This window comes from Camelina sativa, chromosome 2, assembly GCF_000633955.1.
Source record: "Camelina sativa cultivar DH55 chromosome 2, Cs, whole genome shotgun sequence".
In the NCBI taxonomy this organism is placed as follows: domain Eukaryota; kingdom Viridiplantae; phylum Streptophyta; class Magnoliopsida; order Brassicales; family Brassicaceae; genus Camelina; species Camelina sativa.
This window is the reverse complement of record NC_025686.1, coordinates 3,939,587-3,958,236: the sequence shown is the minus strand read 5'-3', so window position 1 is coordinate 3,958,236 and position 18,650 is coordinate 3,939,587. Positions and strand designations below refer to the sequence as shown.

At 32.4% G+C, this 18,650-nt stretch overlaps 3 protein-coding genes across 3 annotated transcripts; 2 read left to right on the top strand and 1 right to left on the bottom strand.

The window, feature by feature from the left end:
• On the top strand, nt 242–2,639 carry LOC104717103 (chromatin remodeling protein EBS). The gene is made up of 5 exons (XM_010434630.1): nt 242–614; nt 1,007–1,349; nt 1,450–1,518; nt 1,907–2,048; nt 2,274–2,639. Exons 1-5 carry the CDS (start codon nt 509–511, stop codon nt 2,298–2,300), a joined length of 687 nt encoding a protein of 228 aa, XP_010432932.1. The 5' UTR covers nt 242–508; the 3' UTR covers nt 2,301–2,639.
• LOC104717084 (malonyl-CoA decarboxylase, mitochondrial) lies at nt 13,410–16,823 on the top strand. The gene is made up of 16 exons (XM_010434609.1): nt 13,410–13,492; nt 13,610–13,698; nt 13,956–14,035; nt 14,132–14,222; nt 14,296–14,422; nt 14,514–14,685; nt 14,810–14,954; nt 15,040–15,130; nt 15,215–15,273; nt 15,359–15,436; nt 15,572–15,655; nt 15,747–15,922; nt 16,026–16,154; nt 16,231–16,303; nt 16,389–16,474; nt 16,564–16,823. The coding sequence occupies exons 2-16, from the start codon at nt 13,612–13,614 to the stop codon at nt 16,646–16,648; spliced, it is 1,563 nt and encodes a 520-aa protein (XP_010432911.1). The 5' UTR covers nt 13,410–13,492; nt 13,610–13,611; the 3' UTR covers nt 16,649–16,823.
• Nucleotides 16,662–18,294, bottom strand: LOC104717094. The gene is made up of 6 exons (XM_010434618.2): nt 17,939–18,294; nt 17,719–17,813; nt 17,514–17,631; nt 17,180–17,196; nt 17,010–17,072; nt 16,662–16,913 (listed from the first exon to the last, which is right to left on the bottom strand). The coding sequence occupies exons 1-6, from the start codon at nt 18,093–18,095 to the stop codon at nt 16,833–16,835; spliced, it is 531 nt and encodes a 176-aa protein (XP_010432920.1). The 5' UTR covers nt 18,096–18,294; the 3' UTR covers nt 16,662–16,832.

Sequence of the window (18,650 nt, the reverse complement as noted above, 5' to 3'; positions counted from 1 at the left end):
GTCAACACCTGCTTCAATACAGAAGTTGATGTCTGCTTCAATACAGAAGTTGATGTGTCAGTAAAGGAAAGCAACACATTATGTTTTTATTGTATTGATTTTTAAAAATAATTTTAGGCTATTAAAATTTCGAATAAAAAGACAAACAGAAAAAAAATACAATTTTGTTTCTTCTACTCTGTGTTAGAAGTTTTTTTTTTTAATCTTATAAATTGTTTCTGAACAAAACTTGTAATAAATGGCTCATATTTTAAGTTTGGGAAAAAACAACAAAAATAAAATGAAAAAGGCAAAAACTTCATCTTCTCTGAGAGGGAGAATCTAGGGTTCTAGATTTATCTCTTCGTTCCTCTGTGATTTCTTCTTCTTCTTCTTCTTTATCCCATCGATCTCAAGCTTCTTCTGATCTTATAGAAAGTTTCAATCTTTATACATTTCGAGTAACCAAACAAAAACCCAGCTTAAATCGAGCTCGCGAGTCGGTGGAAAAAAAAAAACCTAAGATTTAATGGCGAAAACTCGACCTGGTGTCGCTTCTTCATCGGCAAAGAGCAAGCTTGGCAAGAAAGATATCGACTCGTATACTATCAGAGGCACCACCAAAGTTGTTAGAGGTTAGTCCAAATGAAGCTCTATGTGAACTCTGTATAGAATAAATCACTCTTTTGGGTAATTGCAGATTTCTATAAACTGATTCTTTTGCCTCTTGCTTTGTCTCTACCAAGTAGTATATAACACTCAGTTGAAAGGGGAAAAAAAAAATATGTTCTTTTTATATAAACTTTATTGGATGCTTTGAGGTGTGATTCAATGTAAGTTGTGTTACGTCACTACTGCTTAATTGGTGACTAACTAGGTGTATGCATTGCTTGATACAATGAAAAGGAACGATAATGCTTATGATCATTTGAGTATAATGTGTGGAATACAGATATGCTGTTTTTGTTTTTATCAATATAGTTGAACTTGGAAATGTGATTGTTGAGGTGGTTTTGGTTTTTTGCAGTGGGTGATTGTGTGTTAATGCGTCCATCGGATGCTGGTAAGCCTCCTTATGTGGCGTGTGTTGAGAAGATTGAAGCAGATGCTAGGAACAATGTGAAGGTGCATTGTCGTTGGTATTACCGTCCTGAAGAATCACTTGGGGGAAGGAGGCAGTTCCATGGAGCCAAAGAGCTTTTCTTGTCTGATCACTATGATGTGCAAAGTGCACACACCATCGAAGGGATATGTATCGTTCACACCTTTAAAAACTACACTAGGCTTGAAAATGTTGGAGCGGAAGATTATTATTGTAGATTCGAGTATAAGGCTGCTACTGGCGCATTTACCCCTGATCGAGTTGCTGTGTAAGTAGATTTATACAGTAGTAACGTGACATGCCTTTTTCTCTCCTGTAGTTTCCATGAGTTTTTATTTATCCTTTTTGGGATTTACTTGGCTCTACAGGTACTGCAAATGTGAAATGCCGTATAACCCAGATGATCTAATGGTGCAGTGTGAAGGGTGCAAGGACTGGTAAATGCTAATTTTCATCATTCTATTTCACCTCCTTTTTTACCAAGTATAGTTACTCAACTTGTAAGATATAATTCTGATGATAATATATTCTTAGAAAGTTGCTATTCCTAATACGGAACAACTTGCTTTGTGTAAAATTTCGGATATAAATGGTCTCTGGTACAGAAAAAGTCAGATCTCTGTATCATTCTTCTAGTTGATAAGCCTATAGCTTTCTTGGGGAATTTGTTAGGAAATCATTTATGTTGCTTGTTTGCTTTTATTACATCGGAAAATACTGGGTGCTCACTGTTTGAGCTCCTTGTGATGTCAGACTAGTCAGAAGAGTTATTGCGTGATATGTTATTTTCATTAAATTGTAGGAGTTACAACTATGTCATTGTAGGTATCACCCAGCGTGTGTAGGCATGACGATTGAAGAAGCAAAGAAGCTGGAGCACTTTGTATGTGTTGAATGCAGCTCTGATGAAGATGGAGTCAAAAGATCTCAGAACGGGTTTGCTTCATCACCAACCAATGATCTTAAGGTAGGTTTTGTCTTCTTCGTTTTTTCAACTTCAGTTGTTACTTTGATAGCATCATAGCAATAAGCTTTGACACCATCATTGACTCTATTTTTGAGATCTTAGTAAACCCACAAAAATCAAAATTCCATTGTTGATCTCTTCTCTCATCCGGATCAAATCCGTTTGTTTTAACTGTTTTGCTTGAAACAACTTGTTCTGGTGTTAACAACAACTTGGTGTGTTCAGGTGGAAGCCAAGCGCCGGAAAAGATGATCGCGGGTAAGAGCCTCTTATGAGTGGATATTAAAAGTTAACTTGAAGCTCTTTGGGTGCAGATTTAAGTTAATTAGGGTTTTGTCTTATCGTCATTTGATGTTGTGAAAAGAGAGAGAAAGAAGAACCAGAGAGAATGTGCAAAGAGCTGTATAGCCGAAAATTTCATGGGGATAATAACTTAAAAATGTTTCAACGCACCTTAGAGATTTTTGTTTTACTGTGGATTGTTTTTTTCTGAGAGAGAGTCAGAGAGAGACTCAAAACGTTGGACACACTTTGCCTCTGGCCAACTCAAATAAGTAAATATCAGATCCGACAGGAATGGTTGGTTAGTTACTGTGCCTACCCGCCAGGTCGGTTTGTCATGCGAACACGGATTGTGATAACCAGGTCGGTTTTCTGGTGATAAAAAAACCATGTCTAAACCGATGTCAGAGTTGGAACACAAACAAATTAAATAGGTGCATATCGTTTTTTTTTTTTAAGTTCTAAACAGAAGTAGAATGCAAGCTAACTTTATGTTTAGTACCTGATTAAGAAACATTTGTCGCCGATAATTTCACATTTTGATTAGAATATCAATGTATAATCCTCCTCACAGTGTAGCTTATAATGAAAAAGGAAAAATATTTGGAAACAATAATTGAACTTATTCTTAACATTAAAACCAAAGAATTTTTTTAAAAAAAATTAATAGAACAAGAGGAATTGCAATGTATAACCAACAAAAAATCTTTAATTCAAAAACTAACTATACTAACCACAAATCTATCATATTCTATATATACTATATATTATTGCAAAATTTACCCTCATCTTCACAACCTCCACCACCCTTACCACCACCGCCGCCACCTCCGGCCACCACCACAACCTTTGGCGGCTGGCCACCACCATCCTCCTATACCACCACATCAAAACACTAAAACTGTAATTTTAACTATCCCTAATCCTATTCTCCTAACTTTAAGTTATTTGATATATTCTTTATTTTATCTATCATTTTGGTTATCACAGAAATTGGCCCATAGAACAACATGTATTTGTCATTTATTTCTAACGTAAAAAATATTTTTTAGTTTGGAAAATCCCCTATATAATAAAACGGAAGTACACAACTTTTTTTGGTAGACTATATAATTTTCATAAGTTGGTTACAAAATAGGTTATACATTAAATATATATTGGTTATATAAAAAGTTATAGATTAATTAGTTAATCCATGGGCTATATGAATACACTTAAGAATATCCAAAAAAATCTTCTTTAAGAGAATATTCCATGATTTATACAATTTTCAAAATAAAATATTTATTATTTCATTTATTGTTACAAAATATATACTGTTAGTCATGAAGTATCCCCTATATAATAAAACGGAAGTACACAACTTTTTTTGGTAGAATATATAATTTTCATAAGTTGGTTACAAAATATGTTATACATTAAATATATATTGGTTATAAAAAAAGTTATAGATTAATTAGTTAATCCGTGGGCTATACGAATAACCCAAAAAATATTCTTTAAGAGAATATTCCATGATTTATACAATTTTCAAAATAAAATCTTTATTATTTCATTTATTGTTACAAAATATATACTGTTAGTCATAAAAGTATACTGTTAGGCGTAAAAAAGAATAAATCTTGGTAACTTATCATACTTAATTTTGATTTCTCAAATCTTATTATGCAATTGAAAATAAAATCTTACCTAAGCACGGGTCATATTAATAAAAATTCACCAAACAACAAAAATAACCATTTTCATACATAAAATTACAAAAGTAACAATATAAAACTTACATAATAGGTGTTTTTTCAAGACATCATATTTATTTTAAAATTATAAGATAAATAAAAGAAATTTCAACCGCGTAAAAAGGAATAAATCTTGGTAACTTATCACACTTAATCTTGATTTCTCAGATCTTATTATGCAGTTGAAAATAAAATCTTATCTAAGCACGAGTCATATTAAAAAAATTTCACCAAACAACAAACATAACAATTTTTCATACATAAAATTACAAAAGTAACAATATAAAACTTACATAATAGGTATTTTTTCAAAACATCATATTTATTTTAAAATTATAAGATAAATAAAAAAAATTTCAACCCGTGCTTTAGCACGAGTTTTAATCTAGTAAAATGAAATATAATGCAAGATAAACTATTGAACTTCTAGTTGAATTTGTGTGATTGGAAGCGTTTTGATGCGTCATCTATCAATCTACTAATAAAGTATTAAATAATGAAGTATCAAATCTTGATCATTGTTGTTTAAAATTATATGTAGATGTTTTCAAAAACTTATAGATTCTATTTTTTATTAGTATAGATTTTTGACTAATCGTAACGTATCGAAATTCAAATTTTCTTCTCGAAGTTTTTCAAAAACTTATAGCTTCTACTTTTTATTAGTATAGATTTTTGACTAATCGTAACGTATCGAAATCCACATTTTCTTCTCGAAGTTTTTCCATTTAAATTTCACAAGATTTATTTTATAGATGGAGTTTAACGGCCATAAGTAACTCTACGTTAGTTTCCAAATTTTTGTCTAATATTTTGGTTATATTTTGGTCTCAGTCAAAAATATCAAAAGTGTTACAATAATAAAATATGATATAAATGGTATCTATATACGATTCAGCTTTTGATATGTATCTGTGTTAATAATCTTTTTTTCCGAAAATGTCTCAACATGAAGCCTAAGATGGCATGGAATATAAGTCGCATGTTTTGTTTCTTCAATGCCAAGACTCTTTTCTTTTATTGCCAAAGGAATCATACTTTTGCAGTATATATAGTAAAATCTCTATAAATTAATAATGCTGGAATCAGACATTTTATTAAAAAAAATTTGACAAAGGACATTTTATTAACATCTAGTTATATCAATTTATCTATAGATTAATATTTATTATTTAATAGTGTAAACTAACAATTATTAATTTACAGATATATTTTTAATTGTTTAAATTCTTAAAATAATGAATTGAGAAAAAATTTATTAAAAAATATTATACTTTTGGATGTTATAAATTTTATGGTTTTGGAATTGAATTTTTAGTATTTAGAAAAAAAAATATTGATAGTAAATTACAAATACTATAGACAAATTCACTTATACATATGACATATATAAATTCAAAACAACGTTGTTTTAATGGAAGTTTTAGTATTGGTTACAAATACTAACAGACGTTACTTTGCCGTTAATCACTCCATTACTGACAAAACAACGTTGTTTTAATGGAAGTTTTAGTTCGAAAAATGTCATTTAAACCATGAACTTTTTAATATAGGCCATTTAAACCATGAACTTATAAATGTATATCATTTAAACCATGAACTTTCAAATTTATGTCATTTAAACCATAATACATGAAAACAATGATCAATCCTTCAAACTATAGTGTAGTGTCCTAAAACAAGATGATCAATCCTTCAAACTTTCAAATTTTAGTGTAGTGTCCTAATAAATGAAAAAAGACTCAAAACAAATAAAAAAAAACACAAAATACATGACAAAGATCGAAAAAGAAGGATGAATTGATGTTCTTCATTCTCTTTTTCAGAATAGCATCATGAGGCAGAGTCGAAGAAAGAAGAAAGAAACTAAACTAGAGTTAAACGGTTTAGCCGGTTAAGGTTATATACTTTTGCGGTTTCTAATAAACCTACCAAACCGAAATCCAATTATCCAAATCAATTGCGCCGAACGGTTAGGCTTTCTCTTTTTGCTTTGCTTCGATAACCAAAATTTTTAGGTTGTTTAGTTTTCACCTAACGCCCAAGGCAAGTTCATGGTTTATATGACCGAAATTTGAAAGTTCATGGTTTAAATGACATACATTTACAAGTTCATGGTTTAAATGACATATATTTAAAAGTTCATGATTTAAATGATATTTTCTCGAACTAAAACTTCCATTAAAACGACGTCGTTTTGTATGTAACGGTGTGATTAACCGCAAAGTAACGTCTGTTAGTAGGTCAACTATCGGATTTAACGTCATGTCTTTTATGGCTTGGTCAACGAAACTTCATGTTTAAAAAGGTTAATCAGCAAAAGTTGATGTTTTAAATGGTATACAACAAAGTTCATGGTTTAAATGGCCAAAATTTGAAAGTTCATGATTTAAATTTGAAACTAATTATAAATAGATTAAACAAACTAAATTACAATGTCACAATATAGTATACACATATAATTTTAAAAATTCAAAATAATTTCAAATACTATTATCTATACATTGCAAACCAAATATACACATAAAAAAATATGTACATTTTATACTACATAAATTTTAATTAACAATATGATATCCTAACTTCACTATAACACAATACACCAAACACATATTACTTATGCCCTACATAATATATTAAATTAACATATTGTTCACTTAAAATTTATAAAACATTACTTAAAAAATATACCCGCGGTGTACCGCGGGTGAATACCTAGTATGTGTGTAAATTTATATACATATTAATTTAACATCTATACCATTAATGGTGAATTATCAGCCAGATATTCTCCACTATTCACTATCTTTTTTGTTCTGTCATCTCTAATACTTAGAGTTACCATAATTTCCTCTTAAACATAAGAGTTCTATATGGGAAAATTTAATTATATATAAATTTAAATGGAAATATGCTAGAATCATATCAATATATTCACATTTTCTTCTCCAATCCTTAATTTTCGTCTAAATTTCATGGGATTCATTTTATAGATGGAGTTTAACGGCCCATAATACTTGGTTGCAATATCAATACAATAAAAACATGATGCGCTTCTCTTCAGTGTTGACACCTCAGTTAAAACAGGTAGTCAATCAAATTAAACAGGTAGCAATATCAATATATTTTCATTTTCTTCACCAATCCTTAATTTTTGTCTAAATTTCATGGGATTCATTTTATAGATGGAGTTTAACGGCCCATAATACTTGGTTGCAATATCGATACAATAAAAACATGATGCGCTTCTCTCCAGTGTTGACACCTCAGTTAAAGCAGGTAGCCAATCAAATTATAAGAATTAATACAGCTCAACTTTGATATTCATCTGTCCATCCATGTCACTTTTTTTAGTCAATTTGCTGCAATAAAAATAAAAGACCTAAGCCTAATAGCAAAATACCATTACATAGGAATATAACTGTATTCATAATTAAAAGCCAAGTAAATAGCTCAAATCGTAGAAAAATAAATAGGTGAGAAAGTGGTTGTCGTTCAGTTACACAGAAAACCCGGATTCTGAGATCGAAAAGCAGCAATCCTATTTTTATTGTTGACCTGATGATTATGGAGATCGAATCCGAAAAATTGTGAGAACTACGGTGAATTTTGTTGTTCATTTCCCTCCACATCACTTTCCATTTTCTACTTCAAAATACTTTACCTTAACGGAGACAGTAGGAGAGACTGGAATATTGGATGTTCATTGGAGATAACAAAGTAATCAGCCAAAACGACGATGTTGCTTTGTATTTCTTCGGAGACGCACTTTGAATCCGGTAAGAAGTACGGTAAACCACACGGCTTCACAGATCGGAATTATCTCCGGAAATAGAAAGATAATGAGAGGTAAGAGTATGAACGCTGTCGGAAAGCTACAACGAGGAGATATAGTTAAAGTATGTGGTAAGAGTCAACACAGGTTTTGGCGTGAGGTAGTTGAAGAGAGACGAAGAGGATGAAATTAGATGTCTATAGTTCATGCCTGAGTGTCTGACACATGTGTGAGTTGTTACTTCGTGTTCTGGAGACTTTCTATGTTTCCTATTGGGCCTTTAAGTTTGGCTTTCACTTGTTGTTTAGATTATGATAACATTTAGTTGATAATACAATAACACTAAATTATGATATAAAACAATAACTATACAACTTGTATACAATAACTATGTCATCTAATGGATAAAAATAATTAGAAAATGAAAACCTATGTTAAATAATCCGTGAACCAGAAATCCTGGTTTGGGATGTGCATCGATCGATGTAGTTGGAGCATCGGTCGATGCTGGCTCAGTTTTGTGCGTTTTGACTTAAGTCAAACGCTGCGTTTTGGGCAAAGGGGAAAAGAAAACCCTGGAATCGTTCTTTTGTCTCATTAGTCGTGGGTAGCCGATTTTGAGAGAAAGAAAAGAGAGAAAACTGTTCTTGAGAGTTCTTGGTGATTTCTGGAGATTTGAAACGTTTCTTGGTGAGATCTGTAGCTGGGATTGTTGTAGGAGCTTCCTAGAGGCTTGTTCTTGCTTGTTAGAGGTTCAGATTCTTCTGTGGCAAAGGTAAGTGCATGACCATGGCTTATCTAAGCTAGATGATTCTTTAACCTGCTTGTTGTGTGATGTTAGGCTTGTTAGATCGTTTCTATGGATGTAGGAAGCTTTCTTGTGGCTTGGGATCGAGTTTTGTGGTTGTAGGAACGAAGATTCGGCGAGAGGCTTCAGGGAAAACACGGTGCTCGACGTTGCGTCGATCGATGCATAACTTGCGTTGGTCGATGCAAGTGCGAGGACGGCGCGTAAAACTCTAGGGTTTTCGCGTTACGTCGAGCATGCGTCGGTCGATGTGGATTGGGTATCGGTCGATGCAAGTTACACTTGCATCGGTCGATGCAGCTTCTGTGTCGATCGATGCTTCCCCATTTGGCATCGGTCGATGCATGTTGGCGTCGGTCGATGCTGAGTCCTGGTTTGTTATTTGCCGTTTGTTGATTGTTATGTGTTGGTTATTGATACTCTATTGCTTGTGTGTATAGCCCAGTAGATGGGAGGATTGCCTTGCTGAGTGTTTATAAAATACTCATGCATTGTAATATGTGTTTGTGGTGCAGGTAAAGGCAAAGTGTGATCGTGGAATCAAGGCAATGAAGAAGAGGATGTTCTAGTGGTTTGCTTGGCTGTCTGGCTTCTGTTAGGTTGCTAGAGTTGAGTCCTAGAACATTGTTTAGGATTGCTGGTTATTTGATTTATGCTGTCTGGATCATTAGTTTGTGACTGGAATTAATACTGGATATTATTTTATTGGTTATTGGTTTATTAGATATTTATTGGTTGTTATTCCGTTGTTGGTTGTGATTGTGGTTAGGTGGCTAGTGGGTATGGGACCACTAGCTGTAGTACAATTCAAATTATAGTTGTGCATCATGAATATTTATCTTTAACGGAAGATGTTTTATTAAGTGTGATAGTCGATGAAAATATACATATATATTACAATATAAAGACAAATTAATTGTTTAAAAAAGTTATAAACATGCACTAAAAACATAAGAAAAAAATACAATGATTGACTGTACAAAACATTTATTTTATAAAATAATATATATCATTTTTTTACAACATTACATATTATACGTATGTCTTTGAGAGAGACTAGGTTTGAACCCGAATTTGGTGAAAAGGCAATAGAGGTGAGTATTAGTGGCCCACTTGCTGCTTCTCATATATATATATATATTGTCTTGTTTCAATTTATTCATAAAATATTCATGAAAAAATTACTTATGTTTTGTATAAACTCTCTAATAGAGCAGAAGTGACCTTAGTGCAGTGGCAGGAGGTAAGTCCATTTGTAGAAGGCACCATCACACCCGGGATCGAGTCCCGGCTCCTACGAATGTAGGAATTTGGCTAATAGGCCGGCCAATTGTGGCCCAATGATTGACAAAAAAAAAAAACTCTCTAATAGAGCTACTTATCTTCTTGCTTCTCTCAAAAGAAGAATATGTATTGGACTATGATTCTAGACTAAATAACACTAGTTTGCTAAGTGTTAGAGAATGAAAGACCAATATATTGTTTACTTGATTAGTTTTAAACACATCTTACAAAAAATATTGCACATACCCTAGGTATTTACTCATTTTCTTAAGATGAATGTTTGTTTGTTTTTGTTGCATTTTCTGATTTGTATATAGGGTATATTACAAGAATGATTACCTTTTTAACAGTGATTTGTGCTCATTACCTATAAGGAGGGGATATTAAAATTTCTGCCTATACATGTTGCTTTTTGGAAATTTAGGATTGATAATACTAGTTTATAGGTTTTATGAGCTGTGATGGAAAGCTAACACTAATAATGGTGATCCAATGCATCCTAATACAAGAAAAAAAAAACTGATTTTAGTCTATACTTTTATTATAAAAATAACCAGAAACAAAAAATAACAAAACCTAAAAACAAAATATTACTAATGAAAATTTTCAATATTAATAATGATTTTTAATTACAAACACCATACACAATTTATCCTCAAAATACTTAAAATAACACAAAATCAATTTTGCGGTGTAGCGCTTGCATTATCCTAGTATATCTAAAATTTGAAAATTTGTCTTTATCTCAAAAAAAAATCTTGCATTAGTAATAGAAGTTATACTCCCTGTTATTTGCACCAACTTCAAGTAATAGATATATTCATTAAGCGTTTTTGGTCTCAGCATGTAATTTAATTCAAACATTAATTTAATTAAAATTTCAAATTGGTTTGTCCTTGTATCCAACCAAATCAACTTAGCCCAAATTGATTAATCTTAAACCGGATTAATCAATCACTGACCAAGTCAAAATCAAAATCCACCTTCCTTAAACAACAGATGGGCAGCATATTGCTGCATATTGGTTAAATCAACCTTTCTTAAGCATCTTGGTTAAATTGATTTATAGTTTAATGACCGTAATCTATATATACATTTTTTAAGTACATTTTGGGTTCAACCCTTTTATTTGTACTTATTTACAAAGTTAATCCCTAAATTGTTTCCAAAAATAGCATTACTTCAGATTTTGTTTCCTAAATTTTTTACATTTCTTTCCAACTAAAAAAATTACAACAAAATCAATATGGAAACAAAAACTATGAAGATATTCTATCTCTGAATCATTTTTAAATTAACAAAAAAAACAACATTTTGATTCCCATTTTGTTTTCCAATACATGTGAGCTTTGATTCTTAACGTAAGAAGAACTTCAATTCACATTTATTTAAATATTATAATTAATATATATATATATATATAAACTTAATAAAATTTTAAAATATTACGAATATGTAAAATTAAAAAGTTCAAAATACTATATAATATGGTTATATAATAGATGAGTTATAAAGAGGACATGTTGGAATTAATAAAATATCATTAAATTTGTGCTAACACGGGTTAAATTCTCATTTTATTATTTTCAACACTATTAATATTAGAATAATTGATATATAAAATCAAGTTGATTTTAACTAAGATTGTGTAAAATAATTAAACCATTAGGAACAATGTGAGTATAGTGGCTTATTATGTATTTAGATCATTTATTTTTTGTTATAATAACTAAAAATCCAAATAAAATCTTAAACAGTAAACAAAACAAACTAAATATAACAAATAAAAAATCATGAAAATATATTGCGGGTTAAAAAATTAATATAAACAGTTAGCCGTACAAATGACCAGAAAATTTAGTTATTCCTCTATTTACAAAACATCTAATAATTAAATAACAAATACAACATAAAATACAAATTATAATAAATTTATATACACGCGGTGTACCGCGGGTTAAAATCTAGTTAAGTTAGAAAATTAAACACCTAACAAACAATAAAACTAGAAACAAATTAAATATTTTGCTTGTAATTAACTTTTTTTTTTGCTTATGTTTTGCTTGTAATTACCTCTTTTTTTTGCTTATATTTTATTTATTTTTTGCTTTGAAACAAGAACAAATCAGGTATTGTTGGACTCCTGCTTGGCATTTTTGTCGGTTTATTGATTGTTGGATGAGTAGCTTTTGGAATCTTTCTGCTCAGGAAAAGGAAGCATAAGGGATCGTCAAAAAAAAAAAAGGAAGCATAACATTCTTCAACTTAAAAATGAAACAGTGACAAGTAGGCAGCAATCTGGTGATGATTACATTGAAGTAGAGAATTTTGTGATTCCCCTTTCGCTTCTTAGGGAGGCTACAAAAATTTTAGCGAGCAGAACATGATTGGAAAAGGTGCGTTCGGATCGGTCTACAAAGGGAAACTATAGAACGAAGATGTTGAGATTGTAGTGAAAAGAATGGGCCAAGTGATAAGAGGAAAAGGGCATCAAGAGTTTAGAGCCGAGGTGCACATTAACCAAGGTAAACCATAGAAATCTCCCAGTTCTGCATGGGTATTGCGTTGAAGGAAACGAGAGATTGTTGGTATACAGGTACATGTCTTAAGGTAGTTTAAGCAGACATCTATTCTAGTGGAAGGAAGAAGGGTTGAAACCCCTTGAGTGGACTACACGGCTTACTATTGCATTGGAAGTAGCCAGAGGGGTAGAATATCTGCATACTTTGGCTCTTCAATGTTAGAGTTATATACACAGAGATCTGAAACCGACAAACATTCTTCTGGGAGATGATATCCGTGCAAAGGTTTCTGACTTTGGCTTGGTCAGGGCTACAGAAGAGGGCATAGCATCTATCAGAACAAAGTGTGTGGGAACAACTGGTTACATTGCACCTGAGTATCAAAGTAAAGTTCTCCTTTAATTTCATCTGTAAATATTTATATCTGATCATCAATATATTTGATTTCTGACAGCTCAAATATTTGTAAATAACTATGTCGGAACTTATTTTGAAGTTATGTTGTAAATAACAGGGAAATTTTTTTGGCGGAAAATATGTCGGAACTTTTTTTTGGCGGAAAAATTTTATTTTTCATTTTATTGATTAAAATATTTTTTATGTAAAAATAAAATAATCATTAAAAATTAAAAGAGGCCAAAAATAAAAATGGCCAAAAAAATGATATTTTAGAAAAATGATATATCAAAAAAAGTATTTCTAACAAATTCTCAAAATTTTATATATTTAAATAAAACTAAAACTATATTTACTACATAAACAAATTTAAGATTCCAAATAATAATAGATTTTGTAAATAAAAATTATAGTAACTGCACGTGCGGAGTAAAAATCGAGATTGGAAGCGTTTTGATGCGTCATTTATCAATCAATTTGATTAATAATTAATTCGTAATTAACGTATTAAAGCGGTAGGTAAAGTTAAAACCGACGCCGTTAGTGTAGTATGCACCTTAAAGGCTTAAACGCTAGCCGTTGAAAAGGAGAAGACAAAGTCTCGATTTTTTTTTCCGATACTTTAACGGCCAGATTTAAAGGTTCCTGTCCATGTCCTATTACGAATCGCTTGTTTTTCTTTTGTCTTTCTGGGTTCCCTTTTCTTGTCGAAAAAAAAAAAATTGTTAATTTTTCGTTTAACCCATGATGTAAATCAGATATGAGCAAGAAAAATCTGGCGATTCTGTTGCGTGCTAGAATGAGATCCAACAATCCCTCCACCAAATTCTCCCTCTCTCACTTTCCTGTAAGCTTTTGTTCTTCCTTGTTTCCGTATTTACGAATTGGATTATATCATTGGCGACTGTGACCAAATTCACCCAATTTGTAATCATGGGCAATGAAAAAGTTTACATCTTTTGATTAAATAAGAAGACTAGAAGAGTAAGGGAATTGTCTATGATCCATAGCTTTAACTTCAGTAAGAGAAAAAAGAGGGTTTTGCTTCTTGAGATTTTGAAAGAAGATAAGAATATAAACTAATGGTTGTTGACTTGTTCTCAGAAGGAGATTCAATCTAATTCTCAAGAGAATCATTCTAATGAAGGAATTGGGAACTCTAGTAAGTTTGGTACCACAGGAAGGTAAATTACTCATTTTTATATTTGATTAGAACCTCTCTGATCTTTGAAAGAAGTGAATTTGGTGATCTTTATACTGATTTGGTTATGTTTGTTTAGGGTATATGATGTAGTTCGAGAAACAATGCACTCTGCTATCTCAGCTAGTAAAACCGGTGTATTAGACATTACTCTTAGCGATTTTCAAGAGGTAACACCATCTCATTCTTGATTCCCGTCTTCCATGTGTTTAAACTTTTTAATATGGTTTAAAATGCTTATAGGGATACTTTAGCCTTTCTCTTGAAGACCGTGGGAAGTTACTGCTTGTTTTAGCCAAAGAATATGATGTTAACCGGGAGCAAGTACGAGAACTCGTTAAGCAATATCTCGGACTTGAAAATCCAGCTAGTGAGTTCTTTGTATTTGTATTTCTGATTGCTTTTTTCTATTATGGTATTATTTGATGATTCTCCATTGATGAGAAAGTATTTTTCTTTAGGTGATGATGATGATAATAAGGAGGCTTTATCTTCTGTTTTCTATCGCATTGAGCGGAATCTGAGGCAATCTCTTAGGCCAACATATGAAGTTCTCTTTGAGAGGTTGAATACACATCCAGGAGGGTTGAGATTTTTGTCCATCCTCCGTGCTGATCTTCTATCGATACTCACGTAATGTTTCTCATCTTTCTTGTTATGTGACTGGAAACTCAAATAGTTGAAGACAGTTTTTGTATCAGTTGGTAGTATATTTCCGGTTAGAATCTGACACTGATGGTTTGTTTCCAATAAATAGAAAAGAGAATATGCCATCTCTGCGAACGTTAGATTCTTTTTTAAAGGAGAAACTTGGTATGTGGCTTAGTCCTGCTTCTTTAGAGCTTCATCAAATTACTTGGGATGATCCTGCTTCATTGCTTGAGAAAATTGTCGCATACGAGGTATGCATTAGTTGATTCCATTTACAGTAATCTTAGCTGTGTCAGATAGTTAATAAAATTTATCTAATAACGCATTGTCTATAAGGCGGTGCATCCTATTAGCAACCTCTTGGATCTTAAAAGAAGATTGGGAATAGGCCGTCGATGCTTTGGATATTTCCATCCATCTATTCCTGGTTAGTTGGTTTCTCTGAAAACATGTTTTTTTTTTTGTTGCAAGTTGACCACATTCTTTGATCATCATGTGCCTTTACTTTCAGGTGAACCACTTATTTTTATCGAAGTTGCTCTTATGGAAACTGTTGCTCAGACAATTCAGGTTACACTTATCTTGATCCTATGCCTTGTAGACGTGTAGTTTAGATTCTGTAGCTATAAGTCTCAATATTTTTTTGTCGTTGCAGGAAGTTTTGTGGGACAATCCTCCCATACCAGAAGACCAAGCAACATCTGCTTTATTTTACTCGATTTCTTCAACTCAGGTTTGTGCATTCTCTTCCTGCATATCTGTAAATCGTGCATTTTTCATTATCGATTCTGAAATCGTTTTTCCAATTCAGTTCAGGGTGTTGATTAAAGCTAAGGCTTTTTGACTCATGTCTTATGTGTATGTGCAGCCTGGCTTAGCTGGGATAAATCTTGGAAAATTTCTGATCAAACGAGTGATTACATTGGTGAAAAAAGACATGCCACATGTTTCTGTGAGTACTACTTTGGCTATTTTGTATGAAAGTTATTACTGAGAAAAGGCTCTATCTGCTTACTCAACAAAATGTTTTTTTTTTGTTACAGACATTTGCAACACTTAGCCCCATACCTGGATTCATGCAATGGCTCCTCTCAAAGTTATCATCTCAAACAAGATTTGCTGAAGGTGAGCGTGATTCACAGAGCAATTCGCCTTCATCTACTTTTAGCGAGAAAGTATTACTACCAGAAGAGGAACAAGCCCTCATGAGTCTATCAGAGTAAGAATTCATTTACAAAATTCTTCATGTATTGTTCTTATCCATTATATACAAAATCATGTCCATGGCATCAACTTAATACTTAATAATCTTTTGTAAGCAGTGATTCTTCTACGGGTAGCAACGGCATGGAAGTTCTATTGAAACTGCTATCAGTAAAGAACTGTGATTGGGCTACTTCACCTCGTATATTGCCAGTTTTAGAACCGATTCTTATGCGGTTATGTGCTAGGTATGTTCAGTCTTGGATGAGATGCAATAGTTAAATATGAATAATATAGGCATAAACTCTGTCTTGATTTTGATAGGTACCTCTTGCAAGAGAAGAAGAGAGGAAAAGCTTTAGACTCTGTTGCTAATTTCCACTTGCAAAATGGAGCGGTAAGTCCATTGAATGTGATAGGTTTTATAGTTAACAGAGTAATTAAGATTGATAAGCTTTATTGTTTTTTGATATGTTACATAGATGGTTGAAAGAATAAATTGGATGGCGGATCGATCAGAGAAAGGTATTCATCAAAGTGGAGGCATTATGGTTAACTATGTCTATAGGTAAAGTAAACTCTGTATTCTAAGTGATTCTGCTTCAAGGCTTTCATTTTTACTGGTCCTAAATCCGTTTTATTTTTGATTAATGACAGGTTAGAGAATATTGAAGACTATGCTCAATCGTATTTTGGGTCGGGCAAAATCCATGCCTCTCCCGGTATCCATTCCCGTCTCTAGGTAAGAAAACTGATCAATGTGATTCTCGATTTGGTCATTCTCAAAAGACAAAGGGTCTAGGATTAGGCCTGAGATTAACACAAGCACAAATGCACAATGGTGTATGTATGTATGTACAAACGGTTATAAGTGTGTATACTCTCGAGACTATATATGTGAATTTGATTCTAAGAGATATGAGGTTTCACGTATCGGAATCTGTTTCGACATGGCTAGTCTCCAAGACGTATTCACGCATGAGTCTTGTGTTGGATCCATCTACGTTCTACATTTTCACAAGCACAAGATAGCTTCCGTTACATACTTTACACTCAAATATGTATAGAGATAAGGAAAGAGGGATAGAGAGAGAAGAGAGAACCTTGAAGGCGAGGCGCTTCAGATTATCCCACTCGAAATCGTTTTTACAATAGGCAGACCGTACCTACGTGGTAACAAAAGGCTTCAAACCGTAAATACAAAAGTAGAGATGGAAAAAAGATGTAAAAGTCTTTTTATTGTCTTGAAAGAGAAAAGAAAAGCTTAGCTTACCTCTAAAATTCGAAGGGCTTGTTGCATTGGTCATGAATGATACCAAAAACAAAGTTTTTAGTTTAGTTATCTCATATTAAATATACGTATACGGTATAAATAAAGATATACGCAGAAAATGACTTTTTCTATATAAGGATTGCACGAATATTTAGTGAAAATTTTCATCGCTTGTTTGGGAAAAGTAAATAACTAGGAAGAAAACAAAATTTGTTAAAAAAAAGTATGATGCACTTAAAGAAACTAGAGTTTATAATTTTGGTAAACTTCATGAATGTGAACCTTGACTTCAAATTCCAACTTTTATAGTATATTGTAAGTGATATTTTGGTACCTAAGTTCATGTGACGTGAAGAGCGACGCATCAGAGTGGCACAAAATTTATCGCCGTCACTTACAGAGTTTGTCTCTATAAATTCTCTTAACTCCAAATACGCCTCAGGGTTATAACTCTGTCATTGATTAACAGAAATTGAGAATTACTATAATCGAAACACCTAAATTAAATAAATTAAAAATAAAAAAATCATTATACTGACCTCAAGCTGAGCAGACACTATCCTCACTGCAACGTAAGTAAAGAAGTCATGAAGATGCTTCGCTGCCTTAGCCTCCGGAGAAGCTTCTCCAAAGCCTAATTCAATTATTCCAAAAAAAAAAACATACTTAGAAAATAGACATTAATCTATATAGAGAAACTGTGTATGGATCAAAAACCACACTTTGTGATTGATATGTCATCAAATATTATTTACATACCTGGAACGTACATCTTGTTAGAACAAATTCGAGTTTGTTTGCATTTTCGCGAATTTCGCATCAACGGATATGAAAGGGAAGGTCTATTTCGAAATTTTGGATTAAGGTAAGAGAGGTAAGACTGATGGAGAAGGAGTGAAGAAGATGATGACTCCATTGAAATATTTGATGAAGAAAAATTGCAGGAGAGGCCCGTTCACTATATAGCGAGCTCACCACTAGTAATAGATATGCTCTTTTAGTACGTACTTTGAAGCAAACACTACATATACCACGACAACGAGAGGTAGATTAACTAAGTTTGGTACATATAATCTAGTAATCAAATATTTCAGGAAATAAACTTTATCCTTTTTGCTGTAAGCCTGTACTGTTTATGATTCCATTATTCTAAATTCAGCAAATCAAGTGGATGATGATGGAACACCTCACCTTACCCACTTTTACAAACGTTGGCCCAGGATCATCAATATCATATCAATTTATCATGTCACATAAATTAAATTTCATAAATCTTTTAGTAGTAATTATATATACAGACGTGTCGATACTTTTAGGTCAAAGTCAAAATAGTAATTAAAACGATGTAAACCACCGATCACATGAGATGCGCGTGTTTAACACGATTAAATTGTCGGCACAACACGTGTAAACTGCTTATCTTATCTTCGCGTCGCAGGATTCATATTGGTACGTGCGTGTGAGTTCACAT

Coding starts and splice junctions, on each gene's coding strand:
- LOC104717103 (XM_010434630.1), top strand. CDS start 509: ATGGCGAAAACTCGACCTGGTGTCGCTTCTTCATCGGCAAAGAGCAAG. Junction 1,519..1,906: donor TGTGAAGGGTGCAAGGACTG/GTAAATGCTAAT, acceptor ATGTCATTGTAG/GTATCACCCAGCGTGTGTAG. Junction 2,049..2,273: donor CACCAACCAATGATCTTAAG/GTAGGTTTTGTC, acceptor TGGTGTGTTCAG/GTGGAAGCCAAGCGCCGGAA.
- LOC104717084 (XM_010434609.1), top strand. CDS start 13,612: ATGAGCAAGAAAAATCTGGCGATTCTGTTGCGTGCTAGAATGAGATCC. Junction 15,131..15,214: donor TTTCCATCCATCTATTCCTG/GTTAGTTGGTTT, acceptor CTTTACTTTCAG/GTGAACCACTTATTTTTATC. Junction 15,274..15,358: donor CTGTTGCTCAGACAATTCAG/GTTACACTTATC, acceptor TTGTCGTTGCAG/GAAGTTTTGTGGGACAATCC.
- LOC104717094 (XM_010434618.2), bottom strand. CDS start 18,095: ATGGAGTCATCATCTTCTTCACTCCTTCTCCATCAGTCTTACCTCTCT. Junction 17,814..17,938: donor TAACAAGATGTACGTTCCAG/GTATGTAAATAA, acceptor TAATTGAATTAG/GCTTTGGAGAAGCTTCTCCG. Junction 16,914..17,009: donor TGAAGCGCCTCGCCTTCAAG/GTTCTCTCTTCT, acceptor GTGAAAATGTAG/AACGTAGATGGATCCAACAC.